Source organism: Silurus meridionalis, chromosome 6, assembly GCF_014805685.1.
Source record: "Silurus meridionalis isolate SWU-2019-XX chromosome 6, ASM1480568v1, whole genome shotgun sequence".
NCBI classification, from domain to species: Eukaryota; Metazoa; Chordata; class Actinopteri; order Siluriformes; family Siluridae; genus Silurus; species Silurus meridionalis.
Window position 1 is genome coordinate 27,386,312 of NC_060889.1, and position 18,999 is coordinate 27,405,310.

Here is an 18,999-nt window from a genome sequence, read left to right on the forward strand (position 1 = left end):
CTCCAGGGACAATAACCTGATCTGCTCCAGGGACAATAACCTGATCTGCTCCAGGGACAGTAACCTGATCTGCTCCAGGGACAATAACCTGATCTGCTCCACAGACAATAACCTGATCTGCTCCACAGACAATAACCTGATCTGCTCCAGGGACAGTAACCTGATCTGCTCCAGGGACAATAACCTGATCTGCTCCAGGGACAATAACCTGATCTGCTCCAGGGACAGTAACCTGATCTGCTCCAGGGACAATAACCTGATCTGCTCCACAGACAATAACCTGATCTGCTCCACAGACAATAACCTGATCTGCTCCAGGGACAATAACCTGATCTGCTCCAGGGACAGTAACCTGATCTGCTCCAGGGACAATAACCTGATCTGCTCCAGGGACAATAACCTGATCTGCTCCAGGGACAATAGCCTGATCTGCTCCACAGACAATAACCTGATCTGCTCCAGGGACAATAACCTGATCTGCTCCAGGGACAATAACCTGATCCGCTCCAGGGACATTAACCTGATCTTCTCCAGGGACATTAACCTGATCTTCTCCAGGGACAATAACATGATCCGCTCCAGGGACAATAACCTGATCCGCTCCAGGGACATCAACCTGATCCGCTCCAGGGACATTAACCTGATCCGCTCCAGTTATATTAACCTGATCTGCTCCAGGGACATTAACCTGATCTGCTCCAGGGACAATAACCTAATCTGCTCCAGTGGTGTCTCTGACGATTTCACATTTATTTTCAAAACAGACCAAATCATTTTTACATCAGATACTCAAAAGAGCATTTCAGGAAAATAAATTATCTCCTTTTCTTTCTTTCTTCTCCTCCACCCTTCTTCTTCTTCTTCTTCTTCTTCTCCATTCCTCTTCTTTCCTTCTCCTCATTCATCTCCTCCTCCTACTCCTCTTACTTCTTCTTCTTCTTTTCTTGTTTTTCCTTTTCTTCTTTTCTATTCCTCTCCATCATTCTTCTTCTCCTCCTCTTACTTCATCTTCTTTTCACCTCTTTCTTCTTCTTCTATTTTCTGTCCTCCTCCTTCTTCTTCTTCTTATTGTCTTCCTCTCTTCCTTTTTATTCTTATTTTACTTTGTCTTGTTCCTTTTCTTTCTTCTCTTCTTCTTTACATTTTCCTTCTTCTCTTACCCCTCTGTCTCGATCTTCTTCTCCTTTCTAATCTCCTTCTTCTACTAACAAACTTCTCCACTTCATCAATACCCAAAATAGATTGAACCATCAGAACCCCATCAAATCCCACAGAGCTCTACATTGTAGGCAAAGAGAATGAAAAAGGAGGCTGTTAAACAGGAAGTTAGATCAGGATTGTTGTAAAAAAAAAAAAAAGAAAAAGAAAAAAAAAGAAAAACTGAGCTTCCTGCTTAGCCTGGGGCCGTGACTGCAAAACAGCTCGGTGTTTTTCACTGCTAGAGAACCCGGGGAGAAAGTGAAACTGAACTTCTCACACACACACACACGGACACAGAAGGGACTTTAAAGCATGAGCTCCAGAAGCTGAGAGCTTGAGAGCTTCCAGAGGAACATCACTCACTGTAAGTGTTAATGACTTCAATATACTTCACAGTCTCATGAATATTGTATGAAGGAGATGTTTCTGTTGTGGTTTTCTGAACCTGAGATGAGGAAGTGTGCAGGAAATCACCAATATATGCACCATCAAATACAACTATTGCTTAAACTACCCAGGACATGAAGATGTGGTGTAGAGAATATCATATCAGGGATTAGTTTGGTGTTGTGGTAGAGACAGAAATCCTGAACCGTCTGTTGAATAGCTGCATGTTTTTCATACAAAACCTGTTTCGCCTGACGGAAAGCCAAACATCCTCGTCTAATCTGTTGATCTGAATATCAGGGTGCTTTTCTGATTGAACAATGAGGAACAAGTCTGGATTCTTCTGTTTATTCGTGTCACACGATCATTCTTGGGGCTGAAATGTAAGAATTTGGCAATACAAACTTTAAATGCAGTTAACTGTGTGTGTGTGTGTGTGTGTGTGTGTGTGTGTGTGTGTGTGAGAGAGAAATATCTCTGACACTTACTATCTATCTATCTGTCTGTCTGTCTGTCTGTCTGTCTGTCTGTCTGTCTGTCTGTCTACATATCTACATATCTACCTGTCTTTCTGTCTGTTTGTCTGTCTGTCTGTCTATGATCTATCTGTCTGTCTGTCTGTCTGTCTGTTTATTTATTTATTTAAACCAGCAGAGAAGGCTTTGCTGGCCCTGACCGCCCACCACAGTATTAATTTGTCTCAGTTACATTTTCATATTCTCTTCATCTATTGATCATTTTTTTAATACTATGAACATACAAGACGCTTTTTATTCCCACTGTCTCCTCTGTTATTTGTTATAATAAACATCTACATTTACATCTGCATTTCTGTGAACTTGCTTTGTGATATCCAGAAATCCAACTGACTTGAACTGAATAAAGATGAACCCTTCTGCACTTCGTTCTTTATCAGGAATCAGAATAAATGGGAAACTCACCCGGATTAAACATGGACTCGAATGAAGCATCTCAGGCAGCAGGTGTGGAATCAGACCCGGTGGAGGACTTCGACTGTCCTATCTGTCAGGAGGTTTTAAAAATGCCCATCCGCACTAGGAACTGCCAGCATGTGTGAGTGGAAGCTCAAACCAGGAGCCATGGAGTACATTAAACTATATATTTAAATATTGTGATGATAAAAAAATTGTTCAATTGATACTCATACAGTTTGTCTTCACCAGGTTCTGTAAGAGCTGCTTTCAGGTGGCGGTGAAAAGTCTGGGCCCTCAGTGCCCGCTGTGTAGGGGCCCCGTGTCGGAAAGAGCGCACAGAGCCACTGACATCCAGCAGAGGATGAGGCAGATGAAGGGCACGTGCAGGGCGTGTGGGAAAGAGGTACACATCTTCTACTAAAGGTGTTTGTGTGTGAAAATTTGTAGCTGCTATCATGTAAGCAAGAACAGAAACTTAATTTACAACGGATTTATAGAAGTCTGCTTTACTTCTTCTTCTTCTTCTTCTGCTTATTATTATTATTATTATTATTTGCTGTAGTGGAAAATAACCAGCCTGCACTCTCTGTTTCATGTAGTCCATATATTCTCCAGCAGGTGGAGCTCTTTCACCTACATATTTGTTATACCTCATCACTGGGAAAGTCCTGTAATTTACTCTTCAGTGGTTTCAGTTTCTCCTTTTTACTCAGTACAATCAAATTACCACAACATGACCATGTTCCCATTAACCAGATGACCCAAAAGTGTGTGTGTGTATGTGTGTGTGTGTGTGTGTGTGTGTGTGTGTGTGTGTGTGTGTGTGTGTTATATTTAGCTTGTGTAACCAAGCAACTGTACATCAACCCACACAAACATGCTGTAAAACGTGGTAGCTCACTGGATGTTGGACTTGAGATCGGAAAGTCATGAGTTTAAAATCCCAGCACCACCAGGTTGCCACTGCTGGGCCCCTGAACAAGGCCCTTTAGGGATAATGGCATCTGCCAAATGCCATAAATATATGATTTGCGTTTTTTCCCCCACTTTATCTTCACAGAAACTTCTCAGCAAAATGAGGCTCCACTACAAAAGCTGCAGGAAGTATATTGAGGAATTTGGTCCCATCAGTGAACCCACAGTGGCACTTCCTGCCCAAACTCAGCACACGGACTCACCACGAAGCAGTGTATTAATCCCCAACACCACTATTCCTACACCATCTGACAGGTGTGAACACCGTGACATGCTCATGCAGCCTTAAACCGGAAGTACTTAAACACATACTGTACATTGGTTACGGTGTAACAATGTGAAAACAGAAATGAAGGTGTGGTAGCTTAATGGTTAAGATGTTGGACTTTTGATCAGACGTTTGTGGGTTCAAGGCCCGCCACTGCCGGGCCCCTAAGCAAGGCCCTTAACCATGAAGTATAAGGCTAATGAGTGTGCTAGTGCTAATGATTTAGTTCTGTGTGTGTTCAGAGCAGGAAGAGTGTTCTCTTGTCCTTACTGCTCACTGATGGACCTCAGCGACATGGCCCTGATGGAGCATTGTGTTCGTCACCATCATCAAGACCTCACACCAATCGTAAGCTCAACAACGTTTACCAGATCAGTGATCTTCCACCCAAATCATTTTCCTAGAGACCTTTCACTAAACTAATTCATCTCAACATCATTCATCAAAATACTTAAAAACCTTCCACCAAACTGATTTATCTACAGATCTTCCTCCAAACTTATCAAGCTTATCATGAGATAAATGATATTGATCAAAGTCATTTACCTGAGATCTTCCACCAGACTATCTACAGGTCTTTCATCAAACTCTTTTATTTTGAGATCTACACCGAGCAAATTCATCCAGACAACTTTCATAAAAATGGTTTATCTTCAGATTCTCCAGCAAATTCATTTATCAAGGGATCTTCTACTAAAGTAGTTTATCTTCACATCTTCTGCCAAACTATTTTATCATTAGATAAACTATATCGATTCAATTAATGTAAATTGAGATCCTCCAACAAAAGCATTGATTTAGAGCTCTTCCTCCAAACAGATTAATCTGGACATCTTCCACCAAGCTACTTTATTTAGACATCTTTGATCAAAATAGGTTCTATGGAGCTTCCACCAAAGTAAGTTAAAATCTTTTGACAAAAAAGTTCATCAGATACATTTTATTGATTGAACTAATGAAACTTGAGATCTTTCTCCAAACATATTAATCTAGAGATCTTCCATTAAATTCTAGACATCTTTAATCACAATAGATTATCTAGAGATAATCTACATAGAGCTCTTCCACCAAACTAGATTATTTTAAGATTTTCCACCAAATAAACTGATCTAGAGATCTTCTGCCAATCTTACAACAAAGCATTGATCTAGAAGTCTTTCTCCAAACATTTAGTCTAGAAATCTCCAACCAAAGTATTATATTTAGAGGTATTCGAGAAGTTCATTCATCAAGAGATCTTCCAATAAAATAGATTCCCACAGAGCTGTCAATAAACCCATTTATCTAGAGAACTTCTAATAAACTGGTTTATCAAGAGATCTTTTGCCAAGCTAGTTTATCATGAGATAAATTATATTGATCATACTAACTTGAGATCTTCCAACAAACACATGAATCTAGAAATCCTTCTCCAAAAATGTTAGAGATCTTCCACCAAACCAGTTTGGTGGAATAGGTTCCTCACACTAAATCTTCCACTAAACCCATTTATCTGGAGTTAATAAAACTAGTGTATTTGGGATCTTCCATCAAACCAGTTTCCTCAGTATTTTCTTTTTTTTATCCTTGATCTTTTGTAACTAATCTCCTCAGAAATGTTCCTTCAAACTTAATAATATCTCCTCTATATTTATCAGTAGAGTGCACTTTCCTCTAGAGAACCTCAACACCACAGTTCACTTCAAAGGTCTTAAAGATTTGACACGCATTTGAAAGTGTGGATTCGTTTCCATTGTATGAATGATCATCTGTTTTTCGCTCTCTCTGAAGGTGTGCCCGATCTGCGTGAGCATGCCATGGGGAGACCCTAGCTACACCAGCCGTAACTTTATTGGCCATTTGGTGCGCAGACACTGCTACAGCTACACTGGCTACATGGTAAAAAAGCAAGAAATGAACATAACGTTAAAAAGAAGTCTATTGGTTTAATTTGAACTTTTCACCAGATAAAGTTTTGGAGATCAAATACATTATATGGAGAAATGTTCATAGTAAATGGGAACTGAGGTTCCCTGGTGGTTTAGTGGTTAGGATGCGGCGCTCTCACCGCTGTGGCCCGGGTTCGATCCCCGGTCAGGGAACCAACCCCAGCCATTAGGGTTGCACAAGCCTTAGTGCCGGTCCCAAGCCCGGATAAATGGGGAGGGTTGCGTTAGGAAGGGCATCCAGCATAAAAACATGTGCCAAATCAAACATGCGGATGGTCCTCTGTGGCGACCCCTAATGGAAGAAGCCGAAAGAAAGTAAATGTAAATGGGAACTGAATGTGGAATTGGATGTCCAGGTGTCTCTGGTATAATATCCTCCATTCTTCTGGGTAGATGTTGCACTAGATTTTGTGGAGATTGGTACTCATTGAAGGTTGATGCAATATTTTTTTAAAACCTTTTTACTCTTTGTCTGATCCTGGTGTTTTCCTTCCAGAATGAAAATCTTGATGAAGATTTGCAGATCTTCTGGGCGCTGCAGATGTCGGTGCAGGAGTTTTAAACCACGGTTGGTTTTCTGTTTTGCCAGCAGATCCGCACTTTAACCCAACACTGAAACAGAAGTCTTGATTGGGAACTTTTTTCTTCTTTTGCTTTGCGTTAAGGTAGAACATAGTTTGAAGAAATCCATCACATTATTTCATATTCCAGCAATTTTGTTCATTTAACCAGACATTAATACGAGGTGGTTTCAAAAGGTTTCAAGGCTTGTTTTGTAGCACGGTTGCTCGGTTTTGTATTAGCTTTACGTTTGCACTTTAAATGACAGGAATATCTGCACTTCATTGCGTCGTCGTCGTCATCGTCGTCATCTTCATCACTCAAAAAAGCTCAGGAACTTAGTTTCATGCAGCAGACACGGATAGAGACACGCAGTTTGCCATATTTTTTTCATTTAATTAACGTTTTTCACTAAAACACTGTGAAACGTAATTCATGAACAAAGAAATGACCAACTATCATTTCCTGTCGTTGTGAGCTGAATGTAGAAATAACTGTCTTATATTTCATTTGAATTTTATGGAATGTTTAAACCAATGAACAAAAAACATTTATGGGATGTTTAACATTTAATTTTTTTTTATAGCAAATTAAAATTGAAAAATATTTTGCCGATTTTGTCTGAAACTGATTCCATTATTATTTGTATGCGTTTTGAACATTATTGTTTCTTTAGGTTGCTTTGGAGCTTTTTTTAAAATCATCCCTAATATTTACAGTTTTGTACAATGTGTACAAACAGCGCAACACTGGATTTCTTGCAAAAGCCTGAACTTTTCTCAAAATCCTTAGTTCATCTCTCAAAAGTAAGAATTTGTCCTGGATTCCAGTGAGTCTGAATATCTTCTGTTTGGCATCTATGAATTTCAACAGCACAAATGTATTTATTCGATAGGATTCTTCTTCTTTTTTCGGCTTCTCCCATTAGGGGTCTCCACAGCAGATCATCCGTCTCCATTCCCCCCTGTCCTCTACATTTGCCTCTTTCAAACCAACTACCTGCATGTCTTCCCTCACCATATTCATAAACCTCCTCTTTGGTCTTCCTCTTTCCCTCCTTCCTGGTGTCTCCATCCTCAGCATTCTCCTACTGATATACCACATGTCTCTCCTCTGCACATGTCCAAACCATCTCAATCTCGCCTCCCTCACCTTGTCTCCAAAACGTCCTACATGCGTTGTCCCTCTAATAAACTCGTTTCTAATCCTGTCCATCGTTGTCACTCTCAACGAAAACCTCAACATCTTCAGCTCTGCTACCTCCAGCTCCACCTCCTGTCTTTTACCCAATGCCACTGTCTCTAATCCATACAACATCTCAGGTCTCACCACAGTCCTATAAACTTTCCCTTTCACTCTCACAGATACTCTTCTATCACTAATCACTTCTGTTATCACTCTTCTCCACCCACTCCACCCTGCCTGCACTCTTTTCTTCACTTCTCTAACACACTCTCCATTACTTTGCACTGTTGAGCACAGGTACCTGAACTCTTCCACCTTCTCCACCTCTTTTTCCTGCAACCACACCACTCCACTGCCCTCCCTCTCATTCACACACATGTACTCTGTCTTACTCCGATTGGATATTTGATTTATATTAATTGAAAGAGATCTGACAGGATTTGCACGTTTACTGTACTGTACTAGAACAACTAGATTTGAGAATTTCATTTCTGATCTAAGAAACACTCCAAAGCAACTGAGAAAAAAACTGCATGCTGTCATTTGGTTGAATTCAGTTTTAAATTGAGAGAAAGAAAACACATCCTCCACATCATTCTTAGCTGGCTTGTTGAAAGATTTATGATCAAACTCTTGATGTCACCCAAATGAGGATGGGTTCCCCTTTTGAGTCTGGTTCCTCTCAAGGTTTCTTCCTCATAACATCTAAGGGAGTTTTTCCTTGCCCCAGTCGCCACGGCTTGCTCATCAGGGATAAATACACACCATTCACCTTGACTGTTGATTTGTGTAAAGCTGCTTTGAGACAATGTCTGTTGTGAAAAGCGCTATACAAATAAACTTGACTTGACTTGACTTGGCTATCCACTCATAAATATAAAGGAAATTCGCAGAAATATAGGTGAGTAAAAAGTAAGATATTTGACTGGTAAATCTAGTGAAGTAAAAAACTCCCCAAATTAAAAAAGTTCATAAAGTACAGATATGTGAAAAAGCTACTTGAGTTCATCAACAAATTACATTTACTGTCCATCACTGCTAATTAGCCTCAATAAATGTCATGGTGATGATGGATATTTACAAAATTATTCATGAGATTTAAAGGGTGTTATAGTCATAGATAGGTTTAGTCAAAGGGGATAGTTGTAGCTCACTTCTTAAACCATTGGGCTTCCAATCAGAAGGTTGGGATTTCAAACCCAGGCACCACAAGGCCACTGTTGGGCCTTGAGCAAGGCCCTTAAAGCTTAATTGCTTGCTCTGGGCAGTACAGATACCTGAAAAAAGGCTACTCGAGTAACAAATTACATTTACTTTACATTTATATTACAGTCAACTACTGATGGAAACAAGATATTTCATACGCATCACTCCAGCTTCCCTCTTCACCCCCCAGCCGTCGATTGCCCTATTAAATCTCTCCACTCTATCCATTCAGAAGAATAGTTTCATCAGTGCTCACTTTCTCATAGAGGAACACAGAGGCGCAAGTCGACCTCTCCTTTAACACGTCCTCCTCCGTGGTCAGAGTGACGTCCTCGTCGTTGTAGTTCACCCACTGGGGAGGATTGGGACTGATACAGTCGGTCACAAAATGTCCTGAGAAAAAAAGTGAAAGAAAAAAACCCACAGGATCGTTATTAAGTGTATACATTGTGTCTTACTTGCATATTCCTGTTCTTTATGTTTGTATCCAACCAATCTGTGGCAGGTCCCCAATATGGCTCAAGATGCTGATGAGGCGATAAGTGGAGGTTGATCCGATCTGAAAACATCACGATACAATTTACACACAACTCAAAATACCCACATTGTTCATCTTTCATTGTAGGCGGTGGTATCAAAAAGTGTCGAGACTAGATTTGTAACATGCCAACAGATGGCAAACAAAAGGCTGCACAGAGTCACAGGGAGCACCGACCTTCATAAGTCAGTATGCCAAAAGAGATTCAGAAGGTGCAGGAACACTGGCAGCGCTGTATCACTGTGCAAGGGGACTATTTTGAAGGTCATAGTGTGTAAACGTAGTTAAAGAAAGTGCCTTCTTTGTTAACAAAGCTTGTCTTGAAACTTTTTGATACCACCTCGTATTTGACTCTCGCTCACCAGTTCTTTCCTGGTTTTCTTTCTGGCCTCAGCTTTGCTGTTTCCTACACGAAGAAGAAAGGAACGATTAGCTCCTTTTTGTATATACAGTGGAACCCAGTTATGTCGATGTCCTAGGGGGTCGCCAAAAAGCATCGAGATAACCAATGATCGAGATAAACGAAAATTAAAATGGCGGCAATATATTAACGTGCTTGAAATTTCTTTATGTACATGATGTGCGTTAATAAATGAGAATGTGCATGCCTGTGTTTTTGAAGGGGTTTTTTACACAACAGCGTTGCCGCGATTTGTTTGATGAAGGCATGCTATAAAAATACATACAGTACATGTTTATCTGTCAGGAATCCACCTGCCACGCCCCCTTCGGCCCCCTTCAGCGTGTCAGGTGCTTTATGGTCATCACACGTTCGCTTTCGCCTCCCGTTCATCGCATAACATTTAACAACAAAAGGCATTTGTGCAGTAACTAACAGCAGAGATTCACCAGTATACAATAAAACACCTGTAGCAGCTGTAAGGCTTGATTTTTCCGCCACTTCCGCGAGTTCTTCTGCAGCTGCACCGAGATAACCGACGTTAAATGGCAAATTTTTCCCCACCTTGTGCTCGAGATATCAGGGTATCGACATAACCGTTAAAAAAAAAGAATTTGGCGGTTCCACTTCAAAAACGTCGACTTAATAGGGTTGTCGCGGTAACCGAGGGCGAGATTACCGGGTTCCACTGTAGTTGGATAACTATCTACTTGTCAAACGGTAGAATGGAATAAATGGAACGATCACTAACACTGACTTCCATTACAGACTGATGTGTGTATGTAAAGTGCAGCCTACCTTTTTGGGGTTTGGGTGTTTTAGGGGCGGATTGGGAAATACATTTACGGTTGATGCGGCCATTTTTGCTGCAATAAAAACAAATAAACCGCTTGAACAAATGTACAGTTTTTCTCAGTTGCTTCGGAGCGTTTCTCGGATCATCCCTAAAATTTGCAAACCGTTACGTGTATTTCTCAAAACAATGTGTACAAACAGCACCACACATCGGATTTTTATGCAAAAGCCTGTGCTTTTCTCAAAATCCTTTGGTTATCTTTTAAAAGTAAGCATTTGTGGCAATGAACATCTCATTCCCATCAGAATAACAAGCCTTTTTGTCATTGTTCGCAAACAAGACTCTCCACACTCTTGATGTCACCCAAATCAGGATGGGTTCCCCTTTTGAGTCTGGTTCCTCTCAAGGTTTCTTCCTCATAACATCTAAGGGAGTTTTTCCTTGCCACAGTCGCCACGGCTGCTCATCAGGGATAAATACACACCAATCACCTTCACTGTTAAATTCTGTAAAGTTGCTTTGAGACAATGTCTGTTGTGAAGAGCGCTATGGAAAAAAGCTTGACTTGACAAGATCTTTAAAATGTTAAATACTTCCTGATATAAACTCGATTTGAGTTACAATGATTGAAAAAGCAGAAGGCTGAATTTCTTCTGTACGCCATTTATGATTTTAAACAGGACATATGTACTGTATATTGATTCGTAGTGACCGAACAGGATTTACACTTTGACTACTGTACTAGCGTTCATTTGTTTCCTGGTTCTTGATCCATTTTCGGAAATTGTAATCCTGTGTTTTGCTGTCGCCAATTTGAAGGTTCACGAGATCGACCTCTGATCAATTTTAGAGAAGTAGTTGATCATCAATTGATCCGATGCCGTTCACTCGCCTTCATTAGTGACACTTAAGATTCATCTGCACAATCCATCAATTCAACACGTTTACAAAAAAACATAATAATAGAAACTTAACCTTAAAAAATTATAGCAATTGGTTTCATCATCAAAACCCAGTACTTTGAAGCTGCCAATACTGGGCCCTTGAGCAAGGCCCTTAACCCTAAACTGCTCGGTTGTAGAAATGACCAAGTGAACATGGGGTGTGTTTTCACCTGAACGCCGAAACGTTTATATTCAGCTGAGATTTGATGATCACTGGATGATCGAGCTTGATAAGCTTACGGTTTTTGCTCGAGATGAACCTTTGCAGGTGCAGAATCAAAAACCTGAGGAGAGAACGAAATAAAAAGCAATGACAAAGCTGAAGATCTGAATCACTGCTAAGACGCTTATAGCACTTGTACCCAGATGTGGGTTTGATCTTTGAAATAAGTCACAAAACAGACCAGAAAGAACAGAATTGATACATGACCGGGTTACTTTTTTGGCTCACGATGAGTCTGAAGAAAAGCTACATAGAAAAATGTGGGATATAAAATTGTATGACGCCACATAGTTCATATGGGATTGTGGCTGAGATTGCCAGGAAATTGTTTAATTACTTAGCATTTTATTGGTGTCCGTACAATTAGCCATTTATTTGTGCCGCACTTTGTGAACGTGTTTGTATATTGAACTAGTAATCTAGCATTATTCTCATCCCTTCTCTAGAGAGACTTATAACCGAGTAATTGATCTTTGAGCCTTGCTCAAGAGCCCAGCAGTGCCATCTTAGTGATGCTGTAATTTGAAATTGTGACCTTCCAATCCAAATTCCAACACATCAAGCTACCACCTCCCAGTTCTTTCAAATGAGGTGCGATTTAAAAAATTCGAGACTCGCTCTGTTTACAAGAAAGTATCTACGTTTACACACCATCACCTTAAAAATAGTCCCCTTGCACAGCTATACAGCGCCCCCACTGTTCCTACCACTTCTGGAACGTGTCCTGGAAGTCTTCTTGTCAAGCACCTTCTGCGATACGAGCTGGATCTCTGCAATGGTGTCAAAACTGCGACCTTTGAGCCGGACCTGAATTTTTGAGAAGAGGGTGAAATCCACAATCTGGCGAGTAAGGTGGGTGCGGAAGTGAGATCATGTTGTTTCCAGCGAGAAAGTCTCTGTAGCAGATTTGCCCAGTTTCACGCAGAATTTCACGTGATAACCGCCGTGGTCAGAATAACACCAGTTGCACAGCTCCCAAAGTTCACTGGAAGAAGTCTTTTGGCACACTGACTTATGAAGGTTGGTGCTCCCTGTGACTGTGCATGCTGACTTGTGCTGTTTGACACCACCTCATGCATAGTGTTTTGTTTGCTGACTTTCACAGAAAAAAATCGTTTGTTCACGGGGTGGCTTTAGACTTTGGATCAGAGGGTCACAAGTTCAAATCCCAGCTGCCACTGCTGGGCCCTTGAGCAAGGCCCTTAACCCTGATCTGCTCAGTTGTAAGTGGCTCTGTAAAAGGGTATACACTAAATGGCCTAAATGTAAATGTGTGTTGTTGGGGTGAGGGGTAAAAGGTTTCAGCCTCACCTGGGCAGAGTGTGGAACGTCCAAAAGTATCTGACGGTTCTGTTTTCACACTTCTTGCACTTGTCCAGAAACTTTAACTACAATACACATGTAATTCGTACACATAAAGGGGTTTAGTGATAATCTAATGAATGAAAACATGAAACACAAACAGACTTGCGAGTTACTCACACTAAGGGCCTTGGAGAGGCACAGGTCCAGCGATTTGTGAAACAGGGGCACGATGATGTAATGGAAAAACTTAAATTGATCCTCCTCAAATGAACATCTGCAACACACCACATGCACAACACGGACAGCTACTAAATTGCTGTATGAAGAAAAAGGCTAATCGGGACATGTTACATTCTGTGACATACCTGGAACATTTCATAACTTTCTTCATCTTGATTATGAAATTGGACTTGATTGGACATCTAGGGTCTGCGTTTTTTTTCCAACCCAGCATTTTTGTACTTGTCTTTATTTGCTTTAGACATTGCCAGATGAATTTACGAGCACTCTACACACAGACAAAGCAGTAAATGAAACCTAGGACTGGTTACTTTTTTCCACATGTTTTAGTACATGTTTGTGTTTTGCATGTTCTCACATTCCCCTTTCTGAGTTTGAAGATGGGGTTGGCATCTGAAACAGCATTAAACAGACCCAGGAGGCAATCAACCTTACTGCAGACCTCTTCACCTTCTAGGTTGTTCCTTATCTTCCACAACATCACAAAAAACCTGCACAAGGAGCAAAACTTTCTGTCAGTACAATCATCAGGAACCTTACTGATCTCAACATTATCATTAACTTTTTTTTTTTCCCCAAAAAAAGTTAACATTCCCTTCTTGATGAATCTGATTTCAAGAAGGATCAAATTCCTCTGCCTGGTTTTAACAAGGTGGTATTAAAAATGTTTCTAGACTAAGCGATACAGTCCGGTCGCCTTTGCAGAATGTCCTCCCTCAGACGCCTTGAAACCTGGCAGTAGAACTCGCTATTGACGGTCTGGTCCCTGAGGACGAATTCTCATTTTTTAATTGTCACTATGGCACGAATGTCTAAAAAGATGAGGAGCAAGCACTTGGTCAAGCTGCGGACCTGCCTTGATTTTGTCGGTTGTGGGGATGATGGGCCTTTCCACTGTGAAGACTGTTGCTTTGTCTCAGGGTGCATGAGGGTCACCATGAAGGATGGGTTGTACATGGCACGTGGTGCTCCTTCTGCTCCTGGGTCAGCAGCCTGGGGATGAACTTGGCAGCAACACGGTGCATGTACAAATCACACACAAGGATTGCATGGGCTGTTCCATATGACACATCGACAGTGGCAGGCAGTGTTGTGGATTGTTCTCCGACAATCATTATGCACAAGTTGCCGAATGATTTTGACATTTTCGGGGGTTGAGCTTGTTGACTGTCTTCCTGATCTCTCATCATCTTCCAGTGATGTTCTTCCGCTCTTGTAGCGTGTGTGCCAAAACACCTGTTAAACGTCTCTGTGGCACAGCTGCCCAGTTTTACACAGAATTTCTTTGTTGGTTTTTGTTCCAACTTGCTGTACGCAGACGTTGTAACATACATGGTCAGAATAGCACCAGCTGCACAGCTCCTGAGGTACACAGGATGATTTCATTTGGCAGCCGGTGCTCCCTGTGACTGTGCATGCAACTTTGTGCTGCCATCTGTTGGCATGTTACAAATCAAATCTCAAAACTGTTAGATACCGCCTCGTATAAAGTCCTGATTCCACTCACTCCTTTCTATCATTCTGATCTTGTTCACCATCAACACCTTAGTTATTTTACAGCGGTAGCGGTACCTACAGTATCTACATCACTGACTGTACAGTTCTACACTAATCAAATTTAATTCTCAGTGCGACCAAAAACACAAACATGGAGGGTGTCTATAAGGTAAGACAAATGTAGCATTATTAGCCTTCAGCTTGGTGATAGTGGGGAAAGGAGGTCACGCAAGGTGACAGTATTGATAAATAAGTAGTATAAAAACTTTCTTTCGGCTTCTCCCATTAGGGGCGCCACAGCGGACCATCCGCATGTTTCGTTTGGAGCGCCGCATCCTAACCACTAGACCACCAGGAAATAAATAAGTAGTAAAGAGTGTTTTATTATCATTGATAAACATTCAATTAAATGATGTATAGTTTTAATACCTGATGAACTGGACCTCCAGTCTGTCATTATAATTGTCTATGATGTCGGAGAGCTCCCTGCAGAAAGCGTTGGCTGTAAACAGAAACTGCAGACTTGCGTTACAGTAGCATGTTTTTCCTAAATTTGGTAACCTGAAAACAAATCCACTGGTTAGAGACAAATTTTTAATAAAGCACATTAGGAAAAAAAATTTCAGGAATTATACTGCTCCATATTACAAAAATTAAGATCATGGTACATGTAACTTTCATGTAGCAGACAGAATACTATATGTGACAGTACAAGTGACATAAATCAATGTTTCCGATTGTAGTCATTGGAGTCACAAGTCTGAAAAAGTGTCCTCAGTTTTTTCAGGGTGTCCCTGTTTGACCCAGACATTACTCTTTGCCTACAGTGACCTCACACACCGCAGAGGCATAACATTATGAGCACCTGCCTAATATTGTGTTGGTCCCCCTTTTGCTGCCAAAACAATTCTGACCCATTGATCATTAACAGCATGAACTTCTTCAGCAGTTTGAGCTACAGGAGTTTGTCTGTTGGATCGGACCACACGGACCAGCCTTCACTCCCCACGTGCATCAGTGAGCCCCGGCCGCCCACAACCCAGTCGCCGCTCCTTCCTTGGAGCACTTTTGATAGATACTGACACTGCAGACCAGGAACATCCCACAAGAGCTGCAGTTTTGGCCCATGTTAAACTCGTTTAAATCCTTACGCTTGCCCATTTTTCCTGCTTCCAACACGTCAACTTTGAGGACAAAATGTTCACTTGCTGCTATATATATATATATATATATATATATATATATATATATATATATATATATATATATATATAATGTATGCTTTCAATATACCAAATGTGAATACTATTTTCAAAAGAAAATGAGATATCAAACACACATCAGTGTATCATACCCAGTAGTGAGCAGGTGACTTTTAGTGATGGGGTAGACAGTTAGCGTTGTGCTGTTTATCTTTCTATCAGACACCATCGTCTTGGATCTAAAACATTGTAGCATAGAGTTAATAATGAACTCTTGTGTCTATGGATTTCTCCAGGTCTCTGTTCTCAGCTGTTACTTATCGATCTCTCACCTGCATGCGTTTCCATCCTCCACACTTTTCCTGAACTCATTCGTTTTCTCGTAGAGCTTTTCTTGTGCCACACCCAGGCTTGCTGCCACTGAGTTCTCCTTGTTCTTGTTGCTGTCTGCAGGAGAATCCACCAGGTTCTTCTACACTTGGAGAAACATCAGAAGGTACAACAAGATCTATGAACATTTCGGCTGTAAACTGCAAGTGTGATGTGTGAATGGGTGTTGACAAAAAACGTTCTTACCTTCCTGAAATCCCATTTGAAAACCTTCTTTGCCTCATCCTTCCCTTTCCCTGTGAACTTCTCCGAAGTTCCGGATGGCTCCCTTGGTGTTTTTGTGTCACTGAGTAAAAACAAAAACAAAACAAATGCCATTTGTCATTTCAAGTGCAGTATTCACAATATTGGTCACATTGTCATTATGGAGATGCAGATGGTTGTAATGCAGCTTACCTTCCAGTAGATGGCAGAGGTTCTGAAGGAGGAATATATTCATATTTGTTCTTCTACAGATAACAAAAATAAACACAGACACATAAATGGTGCTTATAAACCACTACTGCTATTGTCAAGTGGTGTAAAGTATTTGAGTAAACGTAATCCCCATACTTTAGTCATTATTTTTTATAGTATCAAAGCTAAAAGCAACTTTTTCTCTCTACTCAACTACATTTATGATTCAGTAGATGTTAATTTCTTCTTCACTATATTTTAATAGCATTTATTTTATTTTATTTTGATAATAGATGCATTTTTGGCTAACATTGTGCTTCCATTGCTACGTTCAATATGAGTCAAATACTCAAGTACTGTTCAAATCAGATACTCGAAGACTTTTACTCAAATCATATCAGAAATGAACTTGTAAATGGAGTAAGTATGATTTTCGGGTAACACCTCTGTCAAAATGGTACAGTCAAGTCATTTTCCTACAAATGTTACAGATTTGTTTTATTTGGCCAAAAAATAACATTTTAATCGCATTTGAGTCAACACTCAATTGAGTGCACTCAGTAGCATGGCTACCTTCATGAAGGTTTCATTCAAGTCGTTAATTTTGAGTTCAGAATTCAGTAGTTCATTTCATGAGTCCTCTGGTCCGAGTCGTTGGTCCTTTTATCATGTGACTCCCACAATGCAATAGATCTTTTTGGTCCAAATCATGACATAGACTATGGAAGTCACCTGAAAAAGAGCCAATGACAGGGACCAGAAGATATGAGTGGTGAAGCTACTCATTCTGTGTAACATCATTCATCCTTAGCCGCATTGTCTAATTTTTATTATTGGATCTATAGACAAAGTTGTTGTATTTGTAGACCTTTTTGGGGAATCGGATCATTGAAAATGTAACATCTAATTAGATTTCTGGTCAAAATAATTTACTAAACGATTAAAAAAAAAAAGATTTGTTCATTTTGATGAGCGACATTTAAAGAACCGAGTCTCTAATATGATTCGATCTTCCCTTCACTAGAAAGTGAGTTCCGATATAGGGGTGAAAAACTATTCTGTGCTGCTGGGGCGTGGCTTTGGGTGTGGGCGTGGCTGTGGGCCGTAGTGAGCTAGTGGGCGGGGCTTTGGGTAGGATTGATACAAACTGATTATTGTTGATTGGCTGCCATCTATTCAGAAGTAAGAAATCATGCTGGCATTTTGTGTTATTTTTCCCTATTGATTGGGTGGGCAAGACGCACATCTGGGTGGGCAAGACGCACATCTGGGTGGGCTAAGCCGGTCCTGTCTAGAACACCTTTGAGATATCTCCTACCTAGTGAACATACAGTATGATGTCCATGGAAAGATATTTGTGATGTGACCTAAAGTAAGTGTGTGAGTTTTGTCCTCCTGGATTTGCATATCATCGACAAGAACACGTGTGAATACGCCAAGAAAGACGTGATTCTGAGACACGTGGATTTGACAGTTTCTTACCTTCCACCAAAGTCGCGGTGAGGAGAACATGCTGAACATCATGAAGCTCTTCGCAGGAGACCGTGGTTCTCTCCGCGAGCACTCGGAGAGAAACGAGCTCGTCTCTCCTGCTCCTGGGTTCCTCCTGGGTTCTCCGGGGTCTCCTGTGAAGCGCGCGCTCCAACTACTGTGACGTAACAACTCCGGAGCGCGTGCCCGAGTACAGAAAACAGCATTAGTCTTTTGATGAGTACAGACACACGTGTTCACACGCGTTCACACGCACACACACGGGGTTTTGAAGTGTGACTTCGATTTATTCCACTCGTCTCATGGATCGGTATGAATGAGATGTTCTCCCAAGTTTATACTTATATTCGCCATCAAATGCAACTAGGATTCAGACCCCATGACATAAAGATGTGGTGTAGAAAACGTCATATCAGTGACAGCCAGAAGTATTGGGACACCTGAATTCCCCCCCCCTCCCTCCCGTGCACACACCCTGCTTCATGAAGATATACTTAACATGGGTCAAACATGTGGAAGATCTTCTGCTCTAGAGCTCCAACCTTATTTGAATGTGAACATTAAATGAATCCCAGACCTCCTCACCTCATCAGAAGCTCAGAGATCTCACAAATCTCCACAAAATCCAGTGAAACATCTTCCCAAAAGAGTGGAGCTCATTCCATCAGCAAATAGGGACTAAATGTGGAATGTCAGGTGTGGTTTTGTTCATATTATTCGATTGTTTCAGGATTATGGTGATGGTGTTTGTTAATATCTTTAATGGTTACTTACAGGACTTGAAATATTTTCTAAAAAAGTCACATATGCTTCATTGGTTACATTTTCATATCGTCTTTGCATTCATTGATGTCCACAGTGTCTCAGTGTCCCACTATAAACATACAGGGAGCTTTTTATACCTTGAAACATCTCAGGCGACAGGTGCAGAA

At 40.9% G+C, this 18,999-nt stretch overlaps 2 protein-coding genes across 2 annotated transcripts; one reads left to right on the top strand and one right to left on the bottom strand.

The window, feature by feature from the left end:
• Positions 1-1,300: 1,300 nt before the first annotated feature.
• Positions 1,301-7,205, top strand: LOC124386794 (E3 ubiquitin-protein ligase RNF138-like). Its single transcript, XM_046850764.1, has 7 exons — positions 1,301-1,564; positions 2,504-2,661; positions 2,772-2,925; positions 3,583-3,752; positions 4,008-4,113; positions 5,536-5,643; positions 6,190-7,205. The coding sequence occupies exons 2-7, from the start codon at positions 2,516-2,518 to the stop codon at positions 6,253-6,255; spliced, it is 750 nt and encodes a 249-aa protein (XP_046706720.1). The 5' UTR covers positions 1,301-1,564; positions 2,504-2,515; the 3' UTR covers positions 6,256-7,205.
• Positions 7,206-8,743: 1,538 nt separating this feature from the next.
• Positions 8,744-18,536, bottom strand: LOC124386860 (ubiquitin carboxyl-terminal hydrolase 29-like). Its single transcript, XM_046850858.1, has 15 exons — positions 18,059-18,536; positions 16,577-16,629; positions 16,367-16,466; positions 16,123-16,262; positions 15,943-16,029; positions 15,018-15,149; positions 13,450-13,582; positions 13,217-13,359; positions 13,029-13,125; positions 12,858-12,934; positions 11,494-11,607; positions 10,382-10,449; positions 9,546-9,589; positions 9,138-9,204; positions 8,744-9,038 (listed from the first exon to the last, which is right to left on the bottom strand). Exons 1-15 carry the CDS (start codon positions 18,098-18,100, stop codon positions 8,866-8,868), a joined length of 1,470 nt encoding a protein of 489 aa, XP_046706814.1. The 5' UTR covers positions 18,101-18,536; the 3' UTR covers positions 8,744-8,865.
• Positions 18,537-18,999: the final 463 nt, after the last annotated feature.

Coding starts and splice junctions, on each gene's coding strand:
- LOC124386794 (XM_046850764.1), top strand. CDS start 2,516: ATGGGAAACTCACCCGGATTAAACATGGACTCGAATGAAGCATCTCAG. Junction 2,662..2,771: donor ACTAGGAACTGCCAGCATGT/GTGAGTGGAAGC, acceptor TGTCTTCACCAG/GTTCTGTAAGAGCTGCTTTC. Junction 2,926..3,582: donor GCAGGGCGTGTGGGAAAGAG/GTACACATCTTC, acceptor TTATCTTCACAG/AAACTTCTCAGCAAAATGAG.
- LOC124386860 (XM_046850858.1), bottom strand. CDS start 18,100: ATGATGTTCAGCATGTTCTCCTCACCGCGACTTTGGTGGAAG. Junction 13,360..13,449: donor TCAAACTCAGAAAGGGGAAT/GTGAGAACATGC, acceptor GTCTGTGTGTAG/AGTGCTCGTAAATTCATCTG. Junction 13,126..13,216: donor AAAGTTATGAAATGTTCCAG/GTATGTCACAGA, acceptor GGTGTGTTGCAG/ATGTTCATTTGAGGAGGATC.